This window comes from Telopea speciosissima, chromosome 9 (assembly GCF_018873765.1).
Source record: "Telopea speciosissima isolate NSW1024214 ecotype Mountain lineage chromosome 9, Tspe_v1, whole genome shotgun sequence".
In the NCBI taxonomy this organism is placed as follows: Eukaryota; Viridiplantae; Streptophyta; class Magnoliopsida; order Proteales; family Proteaceae; genus Telopea; species Telopea speciosissima.
Genome location: NC_057924.1, coordinates 53,591,347 through 53,603,440, shown reverse-complemented (window position 1 = coordinate 53,603,440; position 12,094 = coordinate 53,591,347). Strand labels below are relative to the sequence as shown.

General features: G+C 36.3%; 1 protein-coding gene and 1 long non-coding RNA gene across 2 annotated transcripts; one reads left to right on the top strand and one right to left on the bottom strand.

The window, feature by feature from the left end:
• The first annotated feature begins 1,810 nt into the window (after positions 1-1,810).
• On the top strand, positions 1,811-2,173 carry LOC122640561. Its single transcript, XR_006329692.1, has 2 exons — positions 1,811-1,970; positions 2,074-2,173. It is a non-coding gene; the product is annotated as an uncharacterized LOC122640561 (long non-coding RNA).
• Positions 2,174-4,113: 1,940 nt separating this feature from the next.
• On the bottom strand, positions 4,114-5,214 carry LOC122639090. Its single transcript, XM_043831925.1, has one exon. The coding sequence runs from the start codon at positions 5,212-5,214 to the stop codon at positions 4,114-4,116; it is 1,101 nt and encodes a 366-aa protein (XP_043687860.1).
• Between the last annotated feature and the right edge of the window lie 6,880 nt (positions 5,215-12,094).

The window sequence follows — 12,094 nt, the reverse complement described above, 5'->3', positions numbered from 1 at the left end:
CAAAAATGTCATTACTTAACTAAACTTTACTTAAAATTAAAATGAAAAAATCCACCATAATGACAATATCCGGAGGTGTATTACACAAAAACTTTAAAGCCTAAGAAAAAAAAAAAACATCATTTTTAAAACTACAATATTCTAAATCCTCATACAGTATTTCCAATTTATTACAAAATCACATGAATTGCATCAATCTTCTTTCTTGTTTAACTCCAACTTCTTCATTGCATTGAGAACATCTTTCAAGCACTTCGTATTTTCCTCTATCCCTTTAATTTTACCTTCAATTTACACAATCATTACTGTATATTTTGCATTTTGCTAATGCGTGTGATGACACTTTAGAAATCATCTGTATATATTGTATCATATTAAAACAAACTATATAATATTAAAGATAAATGCAGCATATTGAACTGATAAAATAAACTCCCAAGTTAATATTGAAATAAAAAATAAACTCTCATGACTAAGACAAAATTAAAAAAAAAAGAAAGTTATCACAATCATAGAAAGTATTGTTAAACTCCCTGTTACATAACGCAATCATTTATCTATTAACTGTGACATTCCAACTTCCCTTACCAGTACATTAGCAATTCGAATCCTAGTTTCATTAATCTCTCTAGCCCAATTACTCTGACTTGTCTGTGATAGTGGAGGGACATAGTCTTGATGAGGGGGGTTAAGTTCATCAGGATCTGCCTCTGATATATTACAATAATATAATATTTTCCTCCTCCTCCTCCTCATCATCATCATCATCATTATCATGAGGGCAAGAGGACATTAATTGATCGCATAGCCCTTGCACCAATGCGGGGACCAATGAGAGTGCGTACATAAGTATTGGTTTGAATGGGGTTTTCGATTTGTGTCTAGGCACTGGAATCATGCTATAGGTTAGCATTTTTTTCCCCTTATTGTTTAGGCATTCAAGATATGGTGTCATGCAATTTTGAAAGGAAATATATATTAACCCTTACATATTTGCTTTGTAGATGTATTGGAGGTTCACAACCTTTGGCTTATAACATTTTTTCTTTATACTATTTTGTAAAAGATTATTTCTTTATTTTTTTTATTACATTAACGATTATTGTGTTCAAATTAATGAGCTTATGAGTATTGTTTTCTTTGGCTCTTGAAAATCTTAGGGAGAAGCATTCCTACGTCTTTTTTTTTTGTGTAGAAACTCCTAAGTCATTTTCTCGTATTTTTAGGACTGATCCACAGCTAAATTTCCCCAAGAGGATCGGACATCTCAAAATATTTAGACAAAAAGATTACAAAATTAAGTTCCACCGAGCATCTACTTTACTAACATATTTGATGTAAGAGTGAGAAAGGTAACTATTAGAATGGATAGTAAGGATCTGTATGGTAACCTTCCAAAAAATGGATTCTGGTGATTTTTCTGATTTTGAGGGTAGAATTGAAATAGATTATGTATGGGTTGTCCAATCTTTTATGTGATTTTTTGAAACGGACCGAGTGATATAATAGATTATGGCAAGCTTTTGAGAAACACCTCTCACATTTTAGAATTGATCCTACCAATTTTTCGTTGAAAAACGTAGATTTAAGTGAATCAGGGGCATTGATGAAATTTACCATCAAAACATAACAAAACTTACAAGCTGACAACAGAGCAAGGCAGCAAATCCATACTTTTGAAGGTCCGCCATGGTTGCATCAAGGATATCATCCTCCGTAGCAATGGCTGTAGTCGTCACTTCGCTTTCATATGTTGATTGCGTGTACGCTGATGACCCATTTTGCTGCTTTTCCTTCTCTTCCTCTCCCTTGACATCGCAGCCTGATCAAACGAATCCTCCCAAAGTAGTATCAAAGTCGGAAGCCGAAGGGCCAAAAGGCAGCTCCATCTGAATTCGATCCCGAATCATTAGAAAGAGGCACGTGCCAAAGCCCTTCGAGAGATTAACAACTCTAAATATGCTAAACGGGTGTTTGTTATTGTGTTCTTGAGGTTGTGTTGGCATGTATTTTGTTTGGAACTATATCTAAGTTCTGGAATTTGGTGTGTCCACATTTCCTTGTTTTCATCAGGTTTTCGAATTAATGAGGAAGCAAGAGGAGACTCGTTTGGCTGAGCTGAAGGTTGAGAAAGCCCAATTTCAAGCCTTCCAAGCTCAAGTTGAGATTGTGAGTGGTTTTAATCTTGCTGCATTTAATAGCATTGTTAAGTTCATACTCGAAAATGTTCGAATTTTAATTATGGAGTGATTGTTGATAGAATGATACTAGGTTTGATGGGGTGTGTGTTTTGTTGCGCTTTATATTATAAACCTTTTGTTCATTTACCCCTTTGAAGAATTACCCCATTTTGCTTTGATTCTTTCAAACCTCGATCCAAAACCTTTTGTTTGTAATAGCATAATCAATTTTTTTCCAGGTTTACCATATAACATTTGTTGGTAAAGAATTACTTCAAAAATCCAGAAACAAAAAAAATCGATTCTGATTCAAAACCAATTTTTTGAAACAGAGTAATTGCCATACAGATCCTAAGATTCCTACACCCTTTCTATAATTTTTGTGCCAGAATTTAGGTTTGTATCTTAGATTTAGTGGACATATTGTACTCCACACCTAAATCATATATTAAATTCCACCACAATCTAACTTCTCTCATATGTTATTATAATAATGCAAAAATGTCATAAAAGAAACATGTATGTTTGGATAGCTAGGAAAGTAAAAAAAAAAAGGGAAGGCCCATTGCATATTGGATCATACAATTGAAATAGATCGTATCCAAAAGAATTTACTATTTTTTCAACTCTCAAAATGTCAAATCATCTTATCCACATGGCAAAAAATTTAGTTTCTAAAAAAAATCTTACAAAATTGCATATGAGAAATCTTTCCTTAGAAGTGAATGCATGCATTGGGACTTTTTTGTCCCAAAATTTTGAGAAGGGACAGGCCTTGTGATATTTGGGTTTTTTGTTTTTTATACACCCACTGAGGTTACACCACCTTCTTTTTAAAACCTTACTTACAAATTCCCTGGGATTGACGTAATACCCATTCTGATAGAAGGAACAGGTTTAAGTGATGATGTCAGCGGGCCATAAATTCATCAATGACCAAAATACCCTTATGGATTGATTGTCCTAAATCCTGTTTGAGCGTACTCTTCTTTCCTCTTTTGTTTGACTGCAGTGAGGAAGTAACTACTACTACTATGGCAGCCATTGCCGCATCAATCAAAGGTAGTCATTGCCGCTTCAGTCGAAGGTAGCCATTGTCGTGAGGAAGAATCTGTGAACCAAGAAATTTTTTCTAGCTTCAATCGAAGGTATCCATTGCCGTTTGCCCTAAATCACTTTGCCATTTGCCCTAAATCACTATCCACCTTCAATACAGAGTACACTCAAATTGCAGAAGCAATAGCAATAGATCTATGAGGTCTAACAGATATATAAAAAAGATTGAACAAGAGAAAATACTCCAATAGGTAATTCTTATCGTAAATTGAGAAGTAAAGCGTCTGAAGCTAGCAATTGCACAAGAAATACTAGAATATTTAACCACAAACTAAAATCCAAAACTTCAGACGAGATTTTTAATTCGAGAAGTTCAGAAGAAAAATTAAACTATCGCAACTATTCCTTTGGCAATTCTTGAACAGATACACTCAAAAGCAGTAGATTAGATGAGAAATCCAAATTCAGATGCAAGAAAAACGGGAAAAAATGGAATCGTTTTAGTCCTAAATTGTTATTTCAAGGTTTGAGATGGAATAAGGGTACAAAGGTAATTTTACTTTTGACAATTTTGACAAAGATACATAAAGACTATTTTGGTCTTTTACATCGTAAAACTAACACCGTCAATCCCAGGGGGTCTGTAAGTAAGGTTTTAAAAAGAAAAGACCTACAAGTAAACGGGACAAACCTTAAAGGATGTACAAGTAATTTACTCTCTTTTTTTTTTTAAATAACGTGATGTTTGAGCTTGGATGATGAGTTATAAAAGCATCAGAAGTGGGCTTATTCGTACTTTCGACAAAATCGATATGAGATCCATAAGTTATTCAACTCATAAATATGTTACTTATTTTTTTTTTGGTAAACGGGAAATTTATTGATGAGAGGGGTGAGTACAACCAATGGCATCAGTCACACAAAGGTCCTGAAGCCACCGAATGGAGTTTGGCCAATCTGTCATGTACCCAATAGACAGCGCCTTCCTTGCTAGAGCATCCGAGACACAGTTCATAGCCCTAGGAACAAAAGAGAAGATAACAGAGGAAAAAGAAGTCATTAGCGTAGTCACGTCCACTACTAAGTCCTCCACTTCCCACCCTGGGGACTTTGACCCCTCAACAAAAAGAATAGCATCCAAACTATCTGATTCCACCACAAGGTTATCATATCCCAGCTCTAAAGCCAGAAGTAGAGCATCACGAATTGCCAACAGTTCTCCCTGGATGATCGAACCAAGAACAAGAGGGATGGAACGAGCCTTAACCAAAGCACCAGAATGGTCTCTAAAAATAATTCCCAGTCCTCCCCTACTCGTCTCAGCAGTGAAAGCCGCATCACAGTTTGCTTTAACCGAGCCCTTTGGCAAGGGAGTCCAAAAAGAACATCGATGAGAACTATCGTTCCCCAAGCCAACCGAAGAGGAGTTTGAAACACCCCCTAAAAATCGGACAGCATTAGAAATCTCCACGAAAGCTTTGTCAGCCATTTGAAGCACATCCGATGGATCCCAAGTCTTGCCATTAAACACCTGCTCATTTCGGGAACGCCAAAGGTACCAACAAATGAAAGAAGCTCTAGAGATAGCTTCTCGAGCCATCTTTTTATCTTGCTTGAACCAAACATTCCAGCTATAAATCCAATCCACCAAGCTCGGCCTTTCAGGAGGAGAGAATTGAAGAGGACGACCGAACCAAACATTTCGAGCAAAGGGGCAGTCGAAGAGAATATGGTCACCATTTTTAGACTGAAAACCACATTTAGAACAGCTTGGATCGATGTTCACACGACGAGCCTGAAGCCCCGCTCCAGTAGCCAAAGCTTCATTACAAGAACGCCACAGCAAAACTTTGATTTTAGGAAGGGATTGAATAGACCAGATTCTATTCCAAACTACGTCAGGGATATGATCCCATTGATGGCTTCTAGACGTGGAAGCCCTCACAGCAAGGTTCTCCTCCTCCTTCCTAGCAAGCATTTTATAAGCAGACTTGACTGAAAATCGACCATCCCTAGAAGCTCCCCAAAATCTCTTGTCTTCTCCACCAAAGTGACTCAAAGAAATTTTAGACACTGCAGCTAGATCCGAAGGGTGCAACACAACTTGTAATAAATCAAGGTTCCATCTCCCATTTGAATGGTCGATAAGATCCGCCACATACAATAAATTGCTATCCTCCGGTTTTTGAAATTAAAGCTTGCCACCTGGTAAGGTTGGAACCCACCTATCTTCCCAAATTTTTATTTTGGAACCGCCCCCAACTCTCCATATCAGATCTTCTAGGAGAACCTCACGGCCTACAAGAAGACTCCTCCAACTTTCTAGGAAAACCTTATTGGAGCCTATAATTGGTATATTCTTCTATGAAAACCAAGTCCTAAAATTCATGTGTTCTCTTTGGCTTTGTTTTGCTTAAATTGGAATGTATTTAAAAAATAAAAAAATAAAAAATTTGTTATGACAAAATTATTTTTATGTTGTCCATTATCTTATTTTTCTGAATTTATTTATGGAAAAAGGTTGCATACATGGCCATGGACATACATGGTTGTGCCTTCAAGCTTCAACCGTTGGACGACGATGAGACCTAGAGGTCTACTTGTCCACAAAATTTTGGCTTATCCAATATGTCACATGGCAGTTTGGGCTAATCTAAAATTTTTTTTTAATTTTTTACTAATTACTAAAAAGGAGCAATTTATTGTCACCAAATTAGTGAACTAAGAAGTTGTAACTTTATTTTAATTGCACATTATCTTATTCCCAAATGGTATTTAATTTAGGAGTAAAAAATGGTTTTCAAAAAGTTAAAAATTATTTAATACATCATTTAATGTAATTTTTATGTGATATGACAAGATTTAATCCCATTGAAAGAAAAAAAAAATGTTATATATAAAAACACAAAAAAAATAAGATTACAATCTCATTGTAACCAAGGTTGGCTACAACAAGATTTTCCCTTACTATTTTTTGGTAGAAAGATTTTCCCTTACTTTGTTTTTGGTAAATAGATTTGTCCTTACTTAAAAGGATGATTGTATATTTGTCAAAGCCTACATAAGAACCCCTAGAAAGGTTTCCTACACCCGTAGTTAGGGCTGGATTCCCCTTAATTAGACTCAGGCCCAGCCTGACCTTGACTCAGAGCCTTAAAAATCCAACCTTGATCCGGCCTTAGGGTCGGGCCAGCCTTACCCTGCTAGGCCCTCATCATGAAGTGGGGGAAGGGAGAGAAAGCTCCAAAGAGTGACAAGAAGACCGCTAGTGTACATCTTTCTTTCAAAAGACGAGAACACACCTTTAAATGAGTAAGGCAAAAGCAAGAGTGAAACTACAAATTAAAAGCAAGCGTGCTCTTATTATAAGATAATACGATACGTCGATACCACTTCCCACTTTTGGCGCACCATGCATGGATTGGACTAAGTTGGGTTGGGTGACTAGGTCGTGGAGAAAATTATCCATTTTACATAAAATAACACTATAATAAAACATATTATCACTTATTATCTTCATATATAATATTTTATATAACAAAATATGTGTGACATTTAAGCTTATAATATATATCTTATAGTATCATTTAAAGCAGGATCGAATCGGGCCGGGCTGGGCTCAGTCCGAAGCCTCAATCCTGACCCAAACCGACCCTGACTCTGACAGAAATTTCCAATCCTGACGCGCCCCTGGGGCCTGGTATCTTAGCGGAGACCCTGTTCGGGCTCAGGGCGGGCCAGGGCCAAACTTGCACCCCTACCCGTAGTGTAGGATTCAACCTTCATCCTATGATCCTAAAACACCCCCAATTGGACGAAGTCGACAATACCCTTCCTCTATTGCGAGATACCCTCTCACGGAGAGAAAAAGCCACGGTCAAGGGATTCCCCTTCATCGGGGCTTAAGAAAAAGTCTATCCTAAGAACCCTACTCCGCTACATCTATACTAATCTTCTTTAGATCCTTCTAGTTTATGCTATTGGACAAACCTGAAGTCTTAAATGCAAGGTTATATATGAATTAGTGATGTCCAAAAAAATATATGGCAAAAAGAACACTGCCTTATCACATGGAGTCCGCATCTAGACACACGAATACGTAAAATTACCATCCCATCCTCATAAAATAAAAAATCTCATCCATATTGATGCTGTTGTGCACTCCCATTGGCCCCGTACTGATTCAGAACCAGACGACCAGGTAGCAATCTTTTACCTATTGAAAATACATTGGAGCGTGAGAGCAACAAGTGGGTTAAATTTAAGAATTTTTTAGCCCAAATCTTGTTGTAATAAAAAGTGAGCTACCTGACTTCTTAAGAGTATAATAGTCGGATATATATAGTCAGATTCAAACAGGCTTTCAACCAAACAAAAAATGATTCAAACAGGCTGGCTGTGAACAAAGCCAGGAAATCCAAATGCTGAGGCTGGTTTATACCCAACCAAAGCTCCTGCATGTGCCCTTTTCCATCCCTTCTCCTGGCAGGAAAGCAAAAGCTTTTATATCTTCCTCCATAATCAGTGCCGACGAAACTGCAAAGTAATTGTTGGAATTTTCTCTTAATGGATATGGAAGCTAAAACCCAACTTTTTTTTTTTTTTTTTTGTTAAAACCCAAGAAGGAATTTCAATCATTTACTCATTCTTAATATTTTACTAGCATTGCCTGTGATTCCTTCTAGTGAAGACCTTTTTCATCTAGGGAACCTATCAATTAATATCAGTTAATCTCTATTTTTAACTTATTTTAAGAGGCTCTAATTCAAACAAGGGCAGAGATTAGTAATTAAACAAATAGTCTGTTTAAGTGAAAGGTCTCCAACATTCTACTCTCTCTCTTGTTTTTTTTAACTTATTATTTTGTCTTGGTAATGATGATTTATATCCAACTCATTAAGCCATGCATGAAACTTTCTTGAGTGTGACCCACTTATACTTTTATTTAACGGTTAACATATTTGGTTTAGTCATTAATGGTATTAACAACTTTACTTTTCCACCAAAAGCCAGAAAGGATTAATGATTCAGAATAGCATAAATGACAATTTGCATATAATAGAATATGAGACAACAAAGCAAATTATCACTTCAGCACATCTGGACAATTTAATTAGTGTTTTCCCTTTTATGGGTAACAACTAGTTGAATTGGCCAATGGATCACCAGTATATTTTTCTTTTCTTTTATGGGTAAAAGTGTAAATCCATATTCGAATTGGCCAATGGGATCAAGGAAGGAGAGAGAGAGAGAGAGGCTACTGTTTCACATGGGATGTCGGAATGTATGGTGTTACCAAAATACAAAAAAACAACAAAGGAATGTATGGTTTGGATGGAATTACATAAGGGTTGGACTAACATGGGAGGTCGGATCGTTTGGTTTTAGGTAGGCTTCACATTACTAATGTGAAGCCTACCTAAAACTAGGAGTGTCAATTCTAGACCCAGCCCGATACTTTTTTTAACCGGTTGGTCCGGGGTGGTGTCCTAGCCCATCAAGCACTCGACCTAGTCCACCCGGTTACAGCCTGACCCTTTACCCTGTAAACTTTCCCTTCCCTTCTTTCTCAAAGTCTCCCCTGTGTGGTTGTGTCTGATCTTGTCTTCTATTAGATTATGTATTTTAATTTATGGATTAATTACAATATCCTAATCTTACTTAGGGCTGTAAATGGATCGGATTCGGCTCGGTTAGTGCTATATCCGCATCCGCATCTGATTAGTTATCAGACGAATTCGGATAGTGTTAAACGAATACGGATCGGATATTTTATCCGTTTACATGTAAATATAGCTTTTCAGATAGCTATAGCCTATCCGTATCTGCATTCGTTTAGCTTTCGGACAGATTCAAATAGAGCTAAACGGATACGAATACGAATATGGAAACGGATTTCAGCTATTCATTTACACCCCTAATCTTACTAGGATTGTTTGATTTTGGTAGATTGGTGATGTTTATTTCAATTCTGTCCACAAGATTAATCAATTGAAATTTTTTTCTTTCATAATTTGTCTTCAATTTTAGATTCTGCTGAGCACTCGATAGATTTTACTTCTACTAAGATTTCTTTTATGGGTTTTTTTTGTTGAATTCAGTTCCTTGTCATTACTGGTCTGATTTGTTTGAAATTGGTATCACAACAGCAGTAGGTGTTTTTTTGTTTTTTTGGAATTGTAATTCTGTTGCAACGTTTAAAGCTTGTTTAGATTTAAATAGGCCCATGGCCTAGTTATGAGCCTGTCCAGGCCCATCCCAATTGTATAAACGGGTGGTCATGGTGCAGGCTTTAAGCACCATGAGGCCCGGTCAAGCTCGACCAGTTGACACCCTTATACATTACGCTATGCCTCTGTATATATAGTGTGGGAAAATGATTACCAATACGCCAGTTTGTAGATTCTTGTACACGCCCTCTCCATCCTCTTGCGGACCCACACTCTCTCTCCTCATTGATGTAGAAAATGAAATCTATAACAATGTAGGAGAGAATTGGAAATCACAAACAAGAATCACACAAAAGAAAGATTTACGTGGTTTGACAAATTTGCCTACATCCACAGTGAGATAAGATCTGTTTCACTATCAATGGAGAATAATAGGATTACAGCCGCTTGTCCTCACAATTCTCTCAAATTGATTACAGAGAAAGAAGTGTAGCTACAAATTTATAGCGACACCATATATAGGTAATTTACCAAATGCCCATATAGCCCTAAAAATGGCCTCAGGCCCTATGGCCTCTTAACGGCCCTCAGAATCGGCCCAGTTATGCAAGCGATGGAATACAAGAGAACTATCCATAACAATTGAAACCCCTTCTGCCGGACAATTTAGTTTCCCACCCCTTCATTGGTAGGAACTATACTTTGGCATCGTAGCAATCCTTCTCCCATATAGCTTATATGGAAGTAGTTAAAATGTCTCCCATATAGCTTATATGGAAGTAGTTAAAATGAAGGCCCTCTTATAACCAATATCAATCTTATAGCCAAGTAGGGGTGGACATGGCTGGATTTTGGGCTGGCCTAGGTAAGCCCAGACCTAGCCTGCTACAATTTTGCTTAGGCTTAGATTGGCCAAAGGTAGTGAATTTGAACCCAGTTGAGCTAAAGTCATACGCCTTGGGCCATGTTTTTCATTTTTGTTTTTCTTTCCTTTCCATAGGCAAAGAGTATGTGCGACTGAAACAAGTGCTCCATATTATGTTTTGTAGTTCAATTTATGGCTTAGATATTTAACTTTTTCAAAATTTAATAAACAAGATTAAAACAATGCACTTGATTTAAAGTGAGGTTTGTTTAACATATAGAATCAAAGTAACACTTTTCAAGCTTTCTTAAAACCTATTTTGAGAATCTACTTCAGTTTTATCGATAGTGATTTGCTTTCTCTGTTTATGATGTTGTTAGGGTTATGAATAGCTACAAACTCCCTACATTTGATGAGTTCCAGGCTAGATTTGATAAGTCATTTATGGCAATACTAAAGGATGAGATGTATGGTCTTGTGAAATCTTTCAATAACTCAAGAACAAAGGTTTCCTCTAATAAACTCCACAAACATAGCTTTAGTCCCCAAAATAAAAATATGAAGCAAATCACTGATTATAGACCAACAAGTTTTCACCTTTTCAGTTTGCTTTTGCGTTTAATAAAAAAAAACCTTTTGTGGTAGGATGACAAATTAATGTTAAAACATTTATCATCAAACAGATTTTGGAACATACCAAAACCCTAAGAAGGGTTTGAGATCCATCCTCTATGGGCGGAGGGAAACTTTGTCCTTTTATATATATATGTTCATCAAGGATTGCTAGAGGTACTTGGAAAGAAGAAATATGATATAAAATGAAGATAGAAAAAATTATACTCATCTAAGATCATAAAAGACTGTCCCCTTATTGTACAATGTCAAGAATACCCTTGTACTATTCCCCAATACCCTATTTTCCTACTTTTTAACATACATTAAAATTAGGTTAAAAATATCGATATAATCAACTATCTAGTAGCATAATGTTCTTTTTGAAGAAGAACGCTTTGTGGAAAATATATTTTGGATTGTCTGCACTAAAATATTCCCTCCTATTTGGAAAAAGTGTTGATCAGAGAAGACTAAAAGAGGTGGGTGTGGTGTACCTTTTGGTAGATGATGGCTGTAGACATGAAATCAATTCATGGCTTCACTATTCTACCATGTGGTAGTTTAGATTTCAGATGAGGTTGAAAGTTTGTGGATGGTTAGAAAACCTACTTGTCTATTTTCTTTGTCAAATTTCAAAACAATTTCAATTTTTGGAAGGATGAAACAAAAAATTGAAAAATCTATCAAAAAATTGAGAACTACAAATGAATGCGACACACAAATGATTACAAATAGAAGATAAAATAATTGAATTTAAAATTGACCAATTAGGCCATTTTCTAAATATCTAACGGGAAGATTTACTATATCATTATATCACTTAGCAAAACAGGGTGTACCCAACCAAAAATTCACTCTCAGGTTGTCAAATATTTGTTTTAAACAAAGTTTTCCTCCATCTGTACAAGATGGATCACCTTGTATGTTCTAAAATACCCTCCTGATACTCATTATCACTCTCTTACACCCTTTGGATTCCATTCATCGTGGGTGAAGGGAAACTCGTTTTTGTTTTTTTTTTATTTTTTTTTTGGGTGAATCTTATTGGTTTATTGATAAATTTTGTTTAAGCCTCTCTCTTCGCTCTTTTTGATAAAATGGAAAAAATCCTTATAAGCCTGTGTTGTTCACCCTTTCTCCATCCATTGTCCATATTTCATACTGAGCCTGTCTGGTTCTTCTGCAGCTCGACCTCGCAATTTGACGAG

Bases quoted from the DNA above. Each gene is read 5' to 3' on its own strand.
- LOC122639090 (XM_043831925.1), bottom strand. From the start codon at position 5,214: ATGCTTGCTAGGAAGGAGGAGGAGAACCTTGCTGTGAGGGCTTCCACG.